Below are 19,609 nucleotides of genomic sequence, written 5' to 3'. Positions count from 1 at the left end.
CAAAGAAAGCTGAGCTCCCGAAAAAAATACCAAAATCGAGGGATAGCAGGCTCAAGTTAGTCTCATTACTATCAAAGGCTTTCTTTATTACCATGGTAACTAAAGCCTACAATTATTGTTTATTGTCAAATTTACTTTCCCAGTAAACAAAACGAGGCAATACTACAAAGATGGCTGGAAGAAATTCTAGAAATCGGGTTCTTTCTGAGCTCTTCCGTCCTCATATTGTATTCTGAAGGCAGGAGTGATCAAAGCAGGTTTGCAGCATTGGAAATGAGAGGTTACAGAATGTGGGTGGGAAATAAGGGACCAGTAGCACAGAAGCTGGTCCCCTAGGGAAGGGGTCGGGGAATGCTCACTATTGGTGTTTTTCCCAGATTCCCCTTCACGTGTGAGGCCTCCCAGGTGGAGCGCTCATTCCTAGCTAGGTGTCATGGATAAAACCCTAGGCTTGGAAATACAAGCCTTCCATTCAGTCCCTAGCTCTGTCACCACCACGCCTATCCTCTTGAGCAAAGCATTGCTCCTTTCTGATTAAAGCTTCTTTTATAGAGGGAGAATGTCAGAGTTAATTATCCCTAAGTGTGCTCCAGTCCTAAATCCCAGGGTTCTGATGTAGCCAGGAGGTCACCGCGGCTGCCCCCACAGATGGTCACTAAATATGGATAAGGCAGCTTGCTCTGCCTCTGCCTGGAACCTTCCGCCTATAATTACTCTCACTGCACCAGGAAACCTTCGAATGGAAACAGTTGTTTACAAATAGCTACATTTAGGTGCGAACAGCACAGTTGCCTCTGCTGTGGACTGCCTCAGCCCACACTGGTCTTTGTGAGATGCCAAGAACCTGCACACTGGTACTCAGCATTTCTGGATTGATGGTAGCACTCCCCGGCTTAGTCTGTTAGCTACACTCGGCTCCACAATGCCAGTGGCCCCAGAACCCCATCTGGCTTAAATAAAGTACACTGGTCTGCCGCGTGATCACTGTTGGATGAGGCCAAGGAAAATGCTCCAGGCTCAAAAACAGATGCACTGTCTCCTCGTTTCAGTTGGCTGGCCCCTCTGAAATCAAACAAAATCAGTTCTGCTAAAACAAGGCCAAGGTGAAAAAATGGAAGTCATGGAAATGGCAGCCTTTTTCTTTGCACGTTATCCTGCGTTCAACCACCCTTACGCTGGACTGAAAGACATTTTTTCCCCGTTAGGTAGCACCCATACAGATGACCGCTATGATTAAGATGGCTGCTTATTTTTTTTTTTCTTTTTATTCATTCTTCATGATTAGTACCTTATTTTGGGAACGAGTTTTTCGTTGACTTTTCTAGTAGAAGTTCTCAGTATCTACAAGAATCACACCATTGAGTGTTGCTTAGTGTTGACAGGGCGGCCAACTGTGGGATCTCAGTGCATGAGGGGACCCCACTTGTCCCCACGTGGCTCCAAAGGTCTTTGTTCCTGAGTGCCATGGGGTCGCAAAGGACAGATGTGTTTGGGGCAGGAGAGAGGAGGCATCTCTGGGGTGAGTGTGTGGTCCGGGAGCAGGTGCAAGGGGTGGAGTCCGAGGCCAGGGTGTAAATTTGGGGTTCCGTGCTGTTTGCCTGACACAGAGATGACTCCCCGCTGCCCTCCTGGGTTTCAGCAGCTGGTCAGCAGCAGGGAGATAATCCAGGGACACAGTTTTCCACAAGTTGCTTCTCTGGGAGCAGAGAGTCGTGTGGATGTGGGCCGTGTGCAAGAGGGGCCTGTGAGGACCTGCAGAGGTCAAGGCGCTGAGCCAGGCAGCTTTCCCAAAGACCATGGCCGCTTGGGGGCCTCCTTGTTGAAAGGGGCGCAGAGCCTGAACAGACTTTTTGCTGATACTCCTGTCCTTGCTTTGCATGCAGGTGTTTGGGTTTTGTTTCCTAGTTTTCCTTTCTCGGTTGGGGGCTGGCTGTCACATGTCGCCCCTGTGGGGCTCTGAGGACGTTCAGATCCATTGGTGACGAAAACCAAGTAGCCGGCGGATGCTGGACTTAACCTCCCAGCCACTCTCTCGACCCAGTTTGAAAATCTGGATTTGAAAGCAACAAAACCAGATGCCTTCCAATCGTGTTGCCGTTAGAAGACAACACGAGCTGCCGCGGGTGCCCGCCGTGGGTGCTGTGGGTTCCCGTAGGTGCTGTGGGTTTCCGTGGGTGCACACACACACACCCTAGAGAAAGCAGGCTTGTGAGCTAGGGCTCTGAGATAGGCTGTGAGTTTGAAATTTTATAATACACACTGGCAGCTCTCTCGGGATTTAAAAAAAAGAGTGCTGAATGAAGGTAGTGAGGTGTTATTTTAAAATAAGCATCCTTTTCTCCATTTTCTAGGAACTATACATTGAGATTTATGCCGATCCCTATGTATGACGCTTCTCAAGCCCTGAAAACAAACCCTGAAAAAACAGAAGAGGCTTTGCAAAAGGTACCGGAGAATCACTAGCTCCATGGTCATCAACTCACGTTTGAATCGGGTTTTGTTAGTAATAATTCTGAACGTATAAACAGGACTCCGTATTTTCCGAAGCTTTTCTCCCCTGAGCTTGTATTCTTGTGGTCACGGCAGACATCCTATATGACTGGGGGAGGAATGACATAGGAGAGATGAAAACTTGTCCTAAAATTTAAGTGGAATAACATTCGGACCATTAGTGTGCCAGCACACACAGCTTCTCGTTCGTCCTTCCGAGAATGTGTGGAACTGAGGGTCAGCACAACTTTTTCCTCAGCAGCTAGTACCTTCCCTTCTTTTCTTTCTTTCCTTTTTTCTTTCTTTCTTTCTTTTTCTTTCTTTCTTTCTTTCTTTCTTTCTTTCTTTTTTTGTAAGATTTACTTATTTACTTGAGAGAGAGAGAATAGAAGGGAGGTCAGAGGGAGAGGGAGAGAATTTTAAGCTGCCTCCCTGCCGAGCACAGAGCCCGACACGGGGCTTGATCCCAGGACCCTGAGATCTAGAGCCAACATTGAATTGGACTCTTAACCGACTGAACCATCCAGGTGCCCCACTTTCCTTCTTTTCTTACTAAGAAACTGAGGCTACGGATGGGATCTCCTTTTACCATCTTTGTTTATAGATGCGTCTCACTCCACACCCCTTCCCGCCTCCTTTCTGGCAACCCCAGAGGACGACGGGGCTCCCCCCCGCCTTCAAAGCCAAGCCATCCACGTGCCTGTGAGCCCACCGTCTCTGCCTGGGCCGGAAACTGGCCCCAAGAGGCATTCTCTTGCTCTGCCCCATCTCCATCCTTCTCTTTCTGTGGTTATGGTTACCTTTCTCCATGTTTAGATGCGCTAAGGATTTCCCGTCTGAAAGCCTACTCCACATTTACTGTGGGGGTCGCTGGGCCATCTTTGAAATCTTTCTTCCTTCTTTGTTTGCCCGTCTGGTGGTACCATCCAAGCCTCCCACGCTTGACTTTTCTTCCCCACATCTTCTAGAGCCATGCCATTGTCCAGTTTACAGATTGCGCAGCAGAAACCTCTTCCTTCATTTTCTTCCCCTCTCTTCCTCTCAGGGATGGCTTTGTTCAAGGCTCATCATTTCTCAGGAGGATTTTTGTTTGTTTTCTTTGTCGCGGTCAAAAAGAGCCTTCTTCTTTCATGGCACATTGGAACAAACTAACATCTTTAGCCCACCTCTCCCCATTCCATCCCTGGCCCCCAGTGGCTATTAAGATTTTATTTATTTGACAGAGATCACAAGTAAGGAGAGAGGCAGGCAGAGAGAGAGGGGGGAAGCAGGCTCCCTGCTGAGCAGAGAGCCTGACGTGGGGCTTGATCCCGGGACCCTGGGATCATAATCTGAAGTGAAGGCAGAGGCTTTAATCCACTGAGCCACCCAGGCGCCCCCTCCCCACCCCAGCGGCTTTTAGAATAGAACCTTCTCTCCTTGAATTGGTATAAAATTCCACCCAGGATCTGCCTCCTATCCACTGCTACCTCCTTCTCTTAATAGCCTGCCTCTTTGCTCTGCTCTACTTCAGGGAACTTGTTAGAAATGCATATTCTTAGGTCTCAGAAATGGGGGGTGGGACTCAGCAATCTGTGTTTTTACAAACTCTCCTGGTGGCTGCAAATTTGGCAATCACTGCTCTGGTCTGGTTGACACTCATGCTTTCCCCACTACCTACTGTGTGTGTCTGTTGAGGCTGAATGCAAGTGTGAGCGCATCTGGAAACTTCTCAGAGCCTCTTTTCTCCCCTGTGTTGGGGGTCTTCTCAGAATTTCCTTTGCTTGTCTGTCACAGGCCTTGTGATGTCATTTAAGTTATCTGATTCCATATATGTTTTTCTCTAGAGACCATGCCTCCTTGAAGGCAGAACCTATGTATTTTTCATCTTTTTAGTTGTTCAGCAGCTAGCACAGTGCCTGGCCTGCCTGTTTGGATGCTCCTTAGACTTGGTTGAATAAAAGGGAATAAGGTAGGGGGTGGAGAGAGGGAAAGCCATGATGTGGCAATGGGAATCATTCAGGATTTGTATTCAAAAGACCTGGCTGGGGTGGCTGAGTCGGTTAAGTGTCTTTCTTCAGCTCAGGTCATGATCCCTGGGTCCTGGAATCAAGCCCCACATTGAGCAGGGAGCAGGGAGCCTCCTTCTCCCTCGCCCTCTGCTGCTCCCCCCACCGTGCCACTTGTGCTCTTTCTCTCTCTAATAAATTAAAAAAAAAAAAAATCTTCAAAAAAAGAAAAAGATCTGACCAAATCAAACTCTTTTCAGCTTTGTAATTTCCATAAGTTACTTAATTTTTCTGAACTTTGGTTTCTTTGTCTCTATAAAACATACAACTAGACAGGAACCATGTTCGTGCTGGGGACCTGACACTATTATAAATGCTTTACATAAATTAACACTGATAATCTGTTACAGTAAATCCATGAGAGATTTGTTATGTCCACATTTTGCACATAAGAAAACCAAAGGACAGGATGACAAAGTAATTTGCCTGTGGTGCCCAGGGACCAAACCAGTTAGCGTATGCAAAAAAAAAGTTTCTAAACTATAAAGCAACATAAAAATGTTAGACCTCTTTATATTTTCCCAAAGGATATTAACAACTTGTAACAAAAGACATATCCTAGAGACACCAGTTTTCTGGGTTTAGATTTGACAGATCAAGAGTTTGGCACTCATCATACTTCCATCTTCACAACAAGAAAAAAGCTAAACAGACAGAAAATCAGTGACTCTTCTCAGATCCATCAGAGAATTGAGGCAAAAGCAAAGGAAACTGTCACTCTGGTAACTGGACAGATGGGATTCAGAGAATCACCATGAATCAAAGTCAAGATCGGCTCACCTGGGGCAGAAGCTAATGGGGCCAGTAACTCAGAGGAGTGTTTAACCAGCAATTGAGGAATTTCTGGAGGCTTAGTGTTGACTAGCCCAAGAGTTAAAAACTCCTAGGGGCCTAGTCTTAGCAAGGTCCTGACCCCTTCATGGGCTTCACCTCCAAGAGCCCCCACCAAGTTATAACAGGAAAGATTGAACAAAAATCCTCTCATGTTTCTGGTAGGGGGACGGGAATAAGTAGCCATTTTGAAATATACCTGGAGCATTCTGTTGTCTATAATAGAGGCTTACACTTGAGGGAAACTACTCTACCAGAGCTTTATCTGACAAAGCAGAAGACAGACAATCCTAGCCTTCCTGTTTCACAGAAGGGAAGGGGAAAAAAAAAGGCCAAGAAATTCTTTGGCAGGTCACAGCCCAGGAACTCAGTCCCACTAAATAAAACGTAAATTTAATCTTAAGATTATAGAATTATTCCCTTCCCTAATACCTTACCAACACATCAAGTGTGATAACAGCAGATTACAAATAAGCAAAGCTATAAGATACTTTATTTAAGAAAGGATTTCTAGGGAAACCCCAAAGTAACCAAGGAGATAAAAACAGGGACATGGGAAGAGATTAAAGTCTTTTTGATTTTGAAGCATTCAGCATAACTCAGCTTCTAGCCAGATTATCATAAAATTGCACATTAAAAGCCTGATTAGATTACCTCAGTTTCTGTTATCAGATACATCATATCCAGTTTTCAACAACAACAAAAAATTTTTTAAAAAAATTACAACATGCATCATGAAAGACAAAACAAGCATCAGAACCAGACTCCGATATGACACAGATTTTGGAATTACCAGACAATTTAAAATAACTAATGAGTATATTGAGGACGCTAATGGAAAAAGTAAAAAACGTGCAACAGATGAGTAATGTAAGCAGAGAGATAGAAACTCTAAGAAAGAATCAAAAGGAAGTACTAGACATCAGAAACACTGTAATAGAAATGAAAAATGCCTTTTATGAGCTCATCAGTGGACCGGACACAACTAAAGAAAGAATCATTGAGCCTGAAGATAGGTAAATGTAAATTTCTCACTGAAAAGCAAGAGAAAAAAAAGGAATGGAGGAGAAAACCAGAACAGAATATTCCTGAACTGTGGGACAGTTACAAAAGATAGAGCATCCACACAGTGGGAATGCCAGAGGGAGAAGGAAGACAAGGGAACAGAAGTAGTTGAAATAATAATGACTGAGAATTTTCCAAATTTAGTGACAGGGACCAAACCACAAATTGAGGAAACACAGAGAACACCAAGTAGGATAAATATCCCCAAAAATCTACATGTAGGGATAGCATGTTTAAACTGCAGAAAACCGAAGATAAAGAGAAAATCTTGAAGCTGGGGATAAGGCAGGAAGCCCTTACATGTTGAGGAACAAGGATAAGAATTGTAACAGACTTTGGGTCAGAAATCATACAAGCAAGAAGAAAGTAGAATGAAATATTTAAACTTCAGCAGCCTAGAATTCTGTATCTAGCAAAATCTTCTTCAGAAGTAAAGGAGAGGGCGCCTGGGTGTCAGAGTCAGCTGTGTGTCTAACTCTTTTTTTTTTTTTTTAATTTTATTTTATTTATTTATTTGACAGAGAGAGATCACAAGTAGGTAGAGAGGCAGGCAGAGAGAGAGGGAAGCAGGCTCCCTGTCGAGAAGAGAGCCTGATGCGGGGCTCGATCCCAGGACCCTGAGATCATGACCTGAGCTGAAGGCAGAGGATGAACCCACCAAGCCACCCAGGTGCCCCTGTGTGTCTAACTCTTGATGTCAGCTCAGAATGTGATCTCAGGGCTGTGAGATGTGAGATCCAGCCCTGAGTTGGCCCCACGCTCAGCAGGGAGTCTGACTGGGACACTCTCTCTCCTTCTCCCTCTACCTCTCCCTTCCTCTACCCCCCCCCACTCTCTTTCTCTCAAACAAACAAACAAATAAATAAATAAATATTTTTTTTAAAAAGTGAAGGAGAAATCAAAACATGCAAAGATAGCAGTGTTACGAGGAAAGGAAGAAATTGATGGTACTCTCTTAAAAGGAAGCTGTACCAGTTGCAGAATGGTATAGCATTCTGTGAAAGTGGACTTGAAATAGTTGTATATTGCAAACACTATGGCAACTACTAAAAACAATTTTAGAAGAAGTGTAGTCAATATACTAAGGAAGGAGAGAAAAGTGTAATCATATACAATACTTAAGGCAGAAAAAGAGAGGACATAAAAAACAGAAGAAATGCCTCATCTACAAATATGTTAATTGTAAAATTTGTGTTTTCTTTAATGAAAAATTAGTGACTTTAAAGCTGACATTTATCATTTTTTTTAAAGATTTTATTTATTTATTTGAGAGAGAGATGGTGAGAGAGAGCATGAGCGAGGAGAAGGTCAGAGGGAGAAGCAGACTCCCCATGGAGCTGGGAGCCCGATGTGGGACTCGATCCCGGGACTCCGGGATCATGACCTGAGCCGAAGGCAGTCGTCCAACCCACTGAGCCACCCGGGCATCCCTATCATTTTTTTCTATAATACTTAATATACTCTTATATCGTGAAGATTTCATTTTAACAGAAGTCTATTCCCCAGAAGAAATACGCTTTTTAATTTTACTATACTAAAGAATAACACTGTGATCCTGTACTCAATCATTAGAAGTTTGGGGGGGGGTTTTGGTTTTTGTTTTTAAATATATGATTCCTACATTGAAATACAGGTCTTTTTGTCTTTTATGCTGATGCTGTTTTCAGCAGTGAGACTGAAGGTGTCAATCGGCTCTAGAGGGCCGTCCAGGTCATAGCTGCCCAAGAGGACTGGCAGATATAACGACGACATTTTGGGCCCTTTCCCGCCATCTTCAATCAGGCCCTCCATCCTCAGCCTGTAGGACATGGGGTCTCTGTCCTTGTCCTGGAATGGTCTGGGGAAGGAAGGCTTATCCTGCTAATCTAAGAGGCAGTCCTTTTAGTGGTGATGTGCCAGTGGTTGATGTTAAAGGAACTGAATCATTGTTATTCTTCTTTCCCCTTGCACTGGCTTTTAGAAATGAGCTTTAAATTTTTTTTCCCCCTCTAAAAATAAATAAATAAATAAATAAATCCCTCCAGACTTAGTCTGTGCAGCACCATTGATACCCCTCTAGAAAGTCTGGAAATGCATGGGCCAGCCCTGGGTGCATGGCCCATATGTGAGCCGAGCCTCTCGTCAAGCTGCTCTCACAACTGGCCCCCAGGACAGTGCTTAACAAGATCAAATGCAAAAGGACAAATAATAAAGCAAAAGTACCCAAAGCTGGGTGGCAGTGTGTACCTGTTATATTTCAGGCAGGAATCTTTTTTTTTTTTTTTTGGCGAAACATTTCCCATCGATGGTAATGTCACCTTGGAAGGACATGACTTTGGGGGAAGCAGAAGAGAAAATTAATATAATAAAATGCCATGGTCCTAATGTGTCACTTAAACGATGTTTCATTTCAGGGATCTCTTCATTTTTATAATTCCTTCACTTATGTTTAGTAGAAAGGTACATTTCGTTCTGCTTTATGGTTTCCATGGATGATAGTAATTATAGTCTGCATTTTAATTGTCTCTAATTGGTATTAAATAGTGGTCATTTTAGCATGTGGAAAATTAAAATGAAAATGTAATAATATGGAGAGACTCACAGTTATTAGAAGTTCTTAACCAGGGAACTACAGTGACAAATTAAAGCCAAACGGTTAAGTGGTATTATTAAAAACAAATGAAAACAACAACTGAAAAAAAAAAAACCAAAACCCAGATGGTGCAATTACTGATCCCGAATCATTCTTTGCAGACATCTTCATACACGCCCATCAGTCCCAGCAGTTAACCCCGTTCTTATTCAGTGTAGACCCATGCATATTCTTCTAAATACTTCATTTCCATCTGGTCATCATTTGTATGTTTGAATTTTTAATAGGAGATTGTGTCTAAAAATACAGACTTCAGGCAGCTTCAAGCATGATTTTCTGTGGAAATCTGTTCTCATATTTTCTCTACTTTTGCTAAAATCAGTCCTGTTTTTGAGATAGCGTGAAGACCTCGTGAGTTAATGAAACTAGTATATGTCTTTGTGTTGTACAGCTGGTGGCCTTCAAATTTTCTACCTATTTTCTCCTTTTTTCCCTTCAAACAGATAGTTTTCTCAGTGCCGATGGAGTCTGCCTCCTAAAGGCTCAGAGTTTCAGAGGCTGCCACCTGTACACCTTGGCACATTTATTTAACTTTGCAGCTGTTGGGTGGTTAAGGACTCGTGAGGGAGAGACTCGTGAGGGAAAGCAGGGAGTCACCACGTGGGGTCTTCAACGGCGGGGCACTCAGACCCTCGCTAATCTTTGTCAGCGACCGAGTCACATCAGATTGCTCCCAGGACCCGCGGGTTCCGTCTCTGACTCGCACTCCCAGAGTGCATCACGGTGACAGCCCACTTCCGGTCTACACGGGGTCATGGGCGTGGGGTCAGCGAGTCTGAGCTCCGGTTCCAAGTTTAGCACCTCGCTGTTTCTCGCTTCTCCCTTCACCCTCAACCGAGTCGCGGCGTGTCCTTGAGAGATCTGTGTGCTTGCTTTTCAGATCGAAAACTACCTGCTGCGGAATCACGAGACCCGGAAGTACTTGCAGGAGCAGGCCTACCGCCTGCAGCAGGGCATCGTCACCAGCACCACGCAGCAGGTGAGGGGCGCGTGCCCGCGGGCGCGCTCACCGCAGCCGCTTTCCCGAGCGGGGCGCGCAGCATCTCTGTCCCCGAGTCATCCCCAGGGGGGCCGGAAGAAGTGGCTTCTGAAGATGACAACAAACGGAAGTAGAGTTTGGGGGAGGATGCAGGGCGAGGAAAACATAGGCTGATTCTAATGCTGAAAATGCGCTTTTCGTTGCTGATGATTTTGTGCTTTTTAAGATTGTCGAAAAAGCGTATTTTAGGTTTCCATGCAGATAGTAGGAACCCCTCATTACGGATGAGCGAATCTGAGGGTAAGCAGATTTGCTACTTCAGGGACGTTGTGTTTCTCTCTCCCCTTCCTCACACTCCTGTGAGTCTGAAACAAATTCCCAGTTTCCCCCAAATAATTAAGAATTTGTTGAGTATTGGGGCACCTGGGTGGTTCGGTTGGTTAAGCTTCCAGCTCTTGATTTTGGCTCAGGTCATGATCTCAGGGTCTTGCGATCGAGTCCCACCTCGGCTCCGTGCTGAGTGTGGAACCTGCTGGAGATTCTTTCTCTCCCCCTCCCTGCTTGTGTTCTCTCTCTCTCTCTCTCTCTCTCTAAAAATTAAAAAAGTAAAAAGAGAAAGAACTTGTTAAATGTTAAAACTTAATTACTAAAGGGAAACTAAAGTGTTTCCTTTTTAACTTTATTTCCCTTCTCTCCACCCAATGCTAGAGAAGAAAAAGGAATTATGATGATAAAAGAAATGTGGATTATTTTCTTCCAAAATATCAACCCAAACCAAGGATCATAAGATATTTGAGGAAATATATGTCAAAGAAAGAACAAGATAAACCAAAAATCTGACCTCAGATAATTCAGAGCACAGCCAAGGACTTTGAAAAATACTGTAATTAATAAGTTCAGTGGGACTTGAGGGAATATTATATCCATAAAATGGGAATAGTCCGCTGAGCAACAGGAAACAATGCTTAGCAACTGAAAATATGCTCACAGTAGATAGAATTAAATAAACTGGCAGGGCACAAAGTAAGCTATTTTTCAGGAAGAAAAAGTAAAGGAAATCTCTATAATATGCAGTAAAAAGATGGAAAACATGAAAGAAAAGTAAAACAGAATGGTGAGTGGATTCGAAATGACCAACAGCCTTCTGATAGGAGCTCCAAAATTGAAAAGGAGAAAAAATAGTAGAAAACATGAATTGTGGGGTTGATGTGACCCGCCGAAATTGATCCAAAGGAAAGGCCAAAAGAGCCACACCTAGACATGTCCTGGTCAGAACACCTATAAGAGAGGAAAAAAAGAAAATCTTAAAGAGTGTCAGAGAGAATCAAAGGGCTATTTTACAGGAGAACTAGAACTAGCGTCCGTCCCAATCACTGGAAACAAATGAAGTGATGTCATCCAAGTTCAGAGGGGGATTTATTTGGAACCACAAATTCCACACCTCGCCACTTTGTCAAACAGATGTGAGGACAGAATTAAAATGGGCTCAGACGTGGACTCAGAGAAATCACCCCCAGTCGAACATATGCACAAAAAGTTCTCTGGGGAAATTCTCCAGCATAACAATGAGAAATAAGAGAGGACACAATATGAAGTAATAAGAAACTAGAGCAACAATGAAATCCGTATAGTCACAGAAGCTGAAGGAAAGCTTTTAAAAATTACCCCTTTGGCCAGTCTGCTGGGAGCTGCAGGATTAAAAGACACAGGATTACATTTTTTGCTGTGCAGGTCCTATCGTCATCATTCTGTAACTGCCTTTTTTTTAGTGGGCTTAAAATTTTAGTATCAACACAGACAAGGGAAACATAGACAAGGGAAAACCTCATTGTTATGTTAAATATGTGAATATTAGAAGTCTTCATGCACAAGTATTGATACTAACGAAAATTAGAAACTAAAGAGGGAGAAAGTTGAGTAGGAGTGTTAAGTATGCTGAATTTTTAGTTTTTATTTTATGGACTCAATCTCTTTTCTGACATTCATTCTTAAATTAAAAATACAAATATAGTTAACTATTACCGAAATTAAAATAATCTACTTAGAAAAATACAAATGTAAGTCTACCATTTAAATTTCAAATGGAAGCCACCAGAAGAATTTAAAAAAGCAGCAGGTTTCCAAAAGTGTTTATCTCAGCAGGGGGACTGGTAGGCAAAGTTTGTCATTGAGATCCATTTTTTTTTTTTTTTAAGATTTTATTTATTTATTTGACAGACAGAGATCACAAGTAGGCAGAGAGGCAGTCAGAGAGAGAGGAGGAAGCAGGCTCCCCTCGGAGCAGAGAGCCTGATGTGGGGCTCGATCCCAAGACCCTGGGATCATGACCTGAGCCGAAGGGAGAGGCTTTAACTCACTGAGCCACCCAGGCGCCCCGAGACCCATTTTTTTTTTTAATGGTTTGCACTGTTTTCTTACCTTGTGAAAATGTCATTTTAATTTTTTGCTGTTGCTTTTTCTTAAAAGAGAATGAAAGAAAAGTGTCCACAATAAAAGCGTCTCATGTAATACTCCAAGTGGGTGAAATTATCTGGAAGACCGCACAGGTCTGCATAGAGGTCTGTGAGGGTTTCCTCAAGAGGTTTTAGGTGCATTTCAGTCTCGTATACTTCACAGTGTTCTTTGAAACCTTTACAGCAAACATGTATTCTTTGTAAAGGAAATAGGAAAACGATGTATATTGAGAAAAAAAGGAGGCGCCTGGGTGGCTCAGTGGGTTGAGCCTCTGCCTTTGGCTCTGGTCATGATCTCAGGGTCCTGGGATCAAGCCTGGCATCGGGGCTCTCTGCTCAGCGGGGAGCCTGCTTCCTTACCCCTGCCTGCCTCTCTGCCTACTTGTGATCTGTCTGTCAAATAAACTCTTTAAAAAGAAAAAAGAAAAATGGTAATTATGAATATTGGTGAGGTAGCAGGGAGTTTTGAGAAAGAAAACAAAATGTTGCCCTTACCAATGCCTGAAAAATCTATTTTTTTCTCCCCTGCAAGGGACGAATATTAGCTTAGCACTTTATGGTTTACTGTTATTTCCTGGTTTTAGTGGTGAACATTAAAAGCAGTGAGAGTGCTAAAAACTTACATTGAGTCTTTGCCTTGGGTTCCTTTCTGAGCTGCTGTAATACGGGCTATTCTTACTAGAATATCCTTCCAACGTTGCCCCTCAATCACAGGGGATTTTGCCCATCCAAAAAAATTACTGCAGCGACCTTTAATGCTAATCCTTAAAAGTAAGTTTTGTCTTCTCAACCTCAAGGAAATGGGACACAGGGGGCGTAGTGCGGATGTTTAATTCTGCATGGGTGACATCTGTCTGAATTATTTGAGTCATTGCGTGGTAGGTATATTGCCACCTTTTCTCTTTGGGGATTTCTTAGGACGTTATGATTAGCAGTTTTCAGACTTTAATTGGTTCAGTCACTTTAAGAGAGATTTATCTCCGAGAGACTGAAACTTCTTATCGAAGTTTCCAGAAATCTGAATACAGAAAGAATAGGCGCTCTGTGACTACTGTCCCGGCCAGCTGGGTAGCCAAGAACTCTTGTTAAGACTCTAAGATACCATACTCTCCCTTTGCTTTCATAATCCTTTCCAGCTCATAAACTCTTTTCACCAGGAGTTAGCATATCTTTTTGGTAAAAAAACAAAAAGTAAATATTTTCGGATTTGCAGGCTGTAAGGTCCCCTTGCAACATCACAGCTCTGCAGTGGGAGAGCGAAACTGCCATAGCCACTGTGTGCATGAATGAGGTGGCTCTTCTAATAAAACTTTATTTAGAAAGGCAGTCTCGGGCACACCCTCACCCACATGGTCTTGATTTATTTCTTTCCAGTCTGTTTTCCTATGTGGGGTTTGTTTTTTTTTTTAAACACTGAATTCGCAAAATATAAAGACTTTGGAAAAATAAAAAAATAAAAACAGGCCCAGAATTGCCTGTAGTTTGCCAGAATCCACTCTTCTCACTCGTAAACTTTGCTGACCATTTTTTAAAAAGGGAGAAGGCAGTTTTATTGTCTATAGCTCTTTATCCAGTGCGTTCTCCTCTGCCTCACATGTGGAGTTTCTATACTTGCTTGACCTCTTTGCTACCCCATCACCTCGTAACCTTTCCAGATGTGTCCCTGTCTGTACCAGAATGGCTCTCCCCGTGGTGCCTTGTCACCAAGTCCCTGGGCTTTTTCTCTCTCTTCATCTGTTCGTGAGAGGAGGCAGGATAGTATGGATGACCCAGACTGAAGGACAGGCTTTGCTTTCCCTGTGGGCGTGAACTGATGTTAGTCACTTAAACCTGTCCCAGCCTTGGTTTCTTCATCTGTGAAGCCGGGGAGACAACTCTGAAGATGCTGGGGGGATTCGCTGAGATAAAGCATGAGAAGAACTTGACTTGTCACCAGTAAACCGTTAATATTGCTGCTATTAGTCTTACTGTCACGGATATCATCACGATTGACTTGCCTCACCTTCCGAAGACTCACTGCTTCATTCATTGACGGTGTGCCATTTTGAATATCTTTCTGCTCCTCGTGGGTCCTGTCTGTCTCCTTCCCACATGATTCTTAAACCTTTCGTCTTCCGAATGCAGTCCCTTTCCTAAGTTTTGTACTTAGTACTTGTTTCCTTTAGCTATTTCATCCACCCTTACCATTTTAATGCTCCAACTGTGGGGAACTCCTGGGTCTATCCCTGTTTTTTTCCAGCAAGTTTTACTTAACAACACTTGCTCAGCATGTCTGAGATAGGGGGTCACTAAAACAAAATTTGTCTCTGGAACTCCTGATTTTACCATTTCTCTCAGTGGCCTCATCACCAAGGATAGAACCCTTGGGGCCATCTTGGATGTCTCCTTTGCCACCACCAGCCAGTGGTCACTGTGGCCACCCATTGACCTTCCAAGTGTCTTTGCAGCTGTTCCTCTTTTTTCTTTTTTTTTCCATTTCTATTGCCAGCCCTCTTGCTCAGGTGCTTTTTCAACTCACTCCTATGTCTTCTTTCATAAGTACGGTGGGAACTGGTGTATCTACCTTCCATGTCTCCTTCTGCTCTCTGTAGCCCATGTCCTTTGCATCAGGCAGGGAAGCTGAGTCACCGAGGGTGCTACGGGGTAAGGATCTGTAGACCTCACGGTTGTGGCAGGAGCCGGGGCAGGATACCCCGTGCCCATACACCCTGTTCCACCTCCTTAGCCTGTGCCTGGGTCTCACACTCTCTTGCCTTAGCCGAACATTCCAGTCCTGTCTCCTACAATAAAGTGCCCTGTTCCTAATCAGGAAATAGTCCTAGCAGGTGTCTGCCCATGCCGTTGCTTATGCTTATTCTTTTGCTTAAAATTCCCTTCGACTTTCTCAACCTGTAGAAATCTTTCAGGACCCAGTTGAAAAGCCACCTTCAACTTCAGCTAGATGGGCTCCCTCCCTTGGCTGAAATCTTACACAATTTCATATCATTCCTGTGTATCATTCCTGTATCATTCCATACTTCTACGTATGTGGCAGGCACCCTTGTAGGAAACGGAGCTGAGCTTGGGCAGAACAAGACGAACAAAACGTGGGTGCCCTTATGGGGGTTATATTAGGGAGCGGTCTCTAGCTTGCGTTACCGTTGATGGTGAATATTTCTTTCCACTTCAGGCTTCTCAGTCATGGGTGGTAAAAGGTATATCTTACTCGGGACCGTCTCACATTCGGTTTTAGGCGTTCAGTCTGTCTCTTGAATTGGCTAAAGACATTGACATGGAGAAAGATGAAATTTCTCGGCAAATGAGGCATTTGCTGGAACAGTTATAACAAGTGGAGAGCAACCAAAGGTGGTGTTTATTACTAAGAGTTCTAAGTTCTGAACTTTGGGTTCTTTAGCCCAGTATGTTTGCAAAAGCCTAAGCGGTCCCCAACAGGTGTGACGTGAGCTAGTGGTAATTTAGCTGCCACAGAAGCCAGCTTGACCTGTACCGCATTAATGGAGGTATGCTTGCTACAGTAAGGAAGGTGCCCGCCGCGCTCAGCTTTCCAATCCCCTTCTCCTGGGTCACAGTCAGTTTTATTGGGGGTGGGTGTATTTCGTGAGGGTCTAAGGTGGAAGAGACAATGCAGAGAAGGGGCCTGGGGGTGGAGAGGGTTGAGGACTGTGAGACTGTCACCATAGCAGAGTGGCAAGAGGAACCAGGAACGTGAAGCCTGAAGAGAAGCAGATTAGGGAAGAGGAGTTGCCTGTGTTCAGACGTGTGCCTGACTGTCCCACGGAAGCGAGCTTGCGACTGATTGTTGTTCTCAAGGGGGAGTCATGGGTCTGTCCCAGGGGATGTGGGAAGACAGATTAGGACTCAACGTAAAGATGACCGTGTCCAAGAATGACAGAGTACATTTCCTCAGAGGGAAGTGAGCCGCTCAGATGGACGGTGGTGGTTAACAACTGCAGCGGGCTGCGTGAGGAGAGTGGAATGCTGGGGCTCGAGGCACCGAGCGGCCGTTCAGATGAAGAGCGTGGGTGCTGTCACCTACCCTGAGGCGTGTTGACGGGCCAGCCCAAGGGACGACAGTCTTCTGGCTTCCCGTCTCCCTGCCTCCTCACATTTGTGTACCTTAGGAGCTTCAGTATGAACTGAGAGTCAAAATCCTCGAGTTCTTGTCAGAATTTTAGACTTGCTCTCCACACAGTCATCCCGTGTCATCTTCTGTAGCTTAACGTTCGTGGGCCCTGAGCTCTTTGGTTGTGAAGCATCTGGATATGACCTCTTGGGCTGCTCTGAACCTTAGTAACTGTGTGTTCAGACAAACCTTTGAGACTTGGGAGGTTTTATGTCTTACTTGAATGGAAGAACTAAATTTTTATGTTTCTTTCAGATGTAATTTTACAAATTCCACTTACAGAACATGGTGTTGAGGTCATTGGAACTTGTCTCCTTGGGGACTGCACTCATTTCAGGAGTCTCTTTGGCCTCCCGATTATTCAGGATGACCAACTTCACAATGCCTCCTCCCCATGCCTCTCAAATGTGGCCTCAGACATGTATCAGTTCCTTTTGTAGTATGTGGTTTGTCTCTAGAAATAAAGCATTCTTATTGGGAAGATCTGAATTATGGATGACTCTTCCCATGAGGAGGCACAGATCAATACAACAGAAGAGTTAGAATTTACATCAATTAAGAAGATATTTTAAATCCTATAGTTAGTTCTCTGCAGGGCATTGTGAAAACGCATCAAGTTAAGATATGATTGCTCCCTACAAGCTTAGATTTTAGTGAGAAGCATTATTCATAGAACTTCTGTTTCCTGTGGGGAGCTCCGGGTCCTTCATGTCTGTAACCCCAGGACATTTGATGGTAATAGGAGCTGTTCTTAATGTACATTAATGTTGACTTAGTGACCCTGTGTCAGGGAATAGGTGCTGTGAGTGGTGTTACTTTACTGAGTTGTCTTCCTAATACACTAGAAAGGGAGATGGGGTAAATGTTAGAACCAGATTTTCTAGAGCAGGAGGACAAGAGGGATTGTGATGCCACCACTCTGTATTCAGACCGTAAGTCTTCCGAGTGGTGGACCCAAGTCTCTGTTGTCACAGAATTCATGGGGGAAGGAGGGCTGACTTTGGCTTCCAATGGTTGTTATTTCAAATCATTAAAAATAGAGCAAGTGTGAATTTAAATAAAAATATCACTAGGGGGCACCTGGGTGGCTCAGTGGGTTAAAGCCTCTGCCTTCGGCTTGGGTCATAATTCCAGGGTCCTGAGATGGAGCCCACATCGGGCTCTCTGCTTGGTGGGGAGCCTGCTTCCTCCTCTCTCTCTGCCTGCTCTCTGCCTACTTGTGATCTCTGTCTGTCAAAAAAACAAAATCTTTTTAAAAAAATATTACTAGATTGCCACCTCTGCTGAGTGCATGCCCAGATGGGATAGGACTCTGGATATGTGAGGTCTCTGGAAAAAGGAGTAATTTGTTAAGACCATGAAATTGCCTGCAGTTCTGAGCAAAATACTGGAGAGACTTTATAAACCACAGTTTATCTCTTTCTTTAGAATTCTTAGCTTTCTTCATGCTCTTCTCTGTAAATGCAAATACAAAAGGACATAATCTTGCCCATCTCTGGTACTTTTTGTCTCCAGTAGTTATCTTCCACTTCCCTCTGGGTTTCACGCTTACATCCGTGGAGTGACTGAAAATGATTCAGATGTAATTAACCTGGGAGAGGGGCTTTCATGGAATAGAAACTAAATGTTATCAACTTTATTATTGCCTGTGTTAAAATAATAAAACCTCAACGTGCTTTTTTGGGTGGAAGATTGGCTTTTAATTTATATGGGGAAGTACCTGATATAATTGAATTAGCTTTAAAAATATTAATTTCTGGGCACCTGGGTGGCCTGGTCTGTTAAGCGTCTGCCTTCAGCTCAGGTCATGATCCCAGGGTCCCAGGATTAAGCCCTGCTCAGGGGGGAGCCTGCTTCTCCCTTTGCCTTTGCCCCTCCCCTTGCTCATGCTCTCTTGCTCTCAAATAAATGAATAAAATCTTTTTTAAAATATTAATTTCCAGAGATTTTATGATTCTGTAATACTGAGACCAACTGGCTGTGGATGCCATCTTGTAGTCATTTCAGCCATCGCCAAATTACATAGTCCATTTCTCTGTTTCCTCAGTACCTGGCACTATGTCTGTCACAGAGGGTACTTAATAGAAATTAATGAGGGAGAGTTACTATCTAGCGAAATGTCACAGAGTAGCCACGAAATTCTGAATCATCCAGAAGTACACACTTTGGTTCTACATGCTGCATTTCCTAAGGCAGGAAAGAAGACTGAAGTCCCTGAGGTGTTTTATTGGAGTTAATGTTGCCAAACGCTGCTGATATGAACAGATAAATTAGTAACTGGCCGTAAGCTACGTTCTGGAATGTTCTAGTTAAGAGGTGTTTTTGTCCTCATTCATTCCATGTTTTCTTCTCTCTGAATATTGGCTGTGCTGCCTTGGGTGCTTGCTGTCCTTTTCACGGTGTGGAGCAGATGATTGACAGAATATGTGTGAAAGTACAGGACCATCTCAACTCTTTACGAAACTGTGCGGGAGATGCTGTCCAGGAAGACTTAAAGTCAGCAGAGAGGCTCATGCGTGATGCGAAGAATTCTAAAACGGTGAGTTTCACTTCAGGCTACGTGAGTCTTGTGTAATAAAAAGCTTGTTTAAACTTCAGTTCTACAAACGAGGTCCAACTGTTTTTAGCTTTCTACCCAATGTCAAGGTGACTGACAAGTGGCAGAGTGAGGGGAGTTCCTCTTTGCCTCCTTTCTGTTCCCTGAGTTAATTACCAGTCATCAAAATACAGAATAAGAAGTAGGGGGTCCCTGTGCTGACAAGGGTTGTCGTCGGGTCCTGAAGAGCTGAGGGGTAGAGTTGTAGTTTACATGAGCAACAGCTCATTTGAAGGTATTCTCCTTCCAAGCTGATAGCGTGAAACGCCCCTCTGTCACCTCTAAAAGGAAGCTTCTTTCAAATTAGAATTTGGTCCCCAAAGTCTGGCTTCACGGAGAAAAGACTAAGGGTCGGGGGTTGGCCAGAGAGCCTGGGGCCTGGGCCTGGCTCT

General features: G+C 43.9%; 1 protein-coding gene across 8 annotated transcripts in view; it reads left to right on the top strand.

The window, feature by feature from the left end:
- CARMIL1 (capping protein regulator and myosin 1 linker 1) overlaps window positions 1–19,609 on the top strand; it is a 297,839-nt gene that overhangs the window by 201,813 nt on the left and 76,417 nt on the right. For all 8 annotated transcript variants that reach the window (XM_032861665.1, XM_032861664.1, XM_032861663.1 and 5 more), the window contains 3 exons: window positions 2,352–2,445; window positions 9,947–10,045; window positions 19,032–19,160. In XM_032861665.1, coding sequence (XP_032717556.1) covers window positions 2,352–2,445; window positions 9,947–10,045; window positions 19,032–19,160 — 322 coding nt within the window. The remainder of the gene's footprint in view (window positions 1–2,351; window positions 2,446–9,946; window positions 10,046–19,031; window positions 19,161–19,609) is intronic.

Source organism: Lontra canadensis, unplaced genomic scaffold (assembly GCF_010015895.1).
Source record: "Lontra canadensis isolate GAN:19392208 unplaced genomic scaffold, GSC_riverotter_1.0 scaffold21, whole genome shotgun sequence".
Lineage (NCBI taxonomy): Eukaryota > Metazoa > Chordata > Mammalia > Carnivora > Mustelidae > Lontra > Lontra canadensis.
The sequence above is the reverse complement of the archived record's forward strand: the minus strand, read 5'-3'. Positions and strand labels throughout refer to the sequence as shown.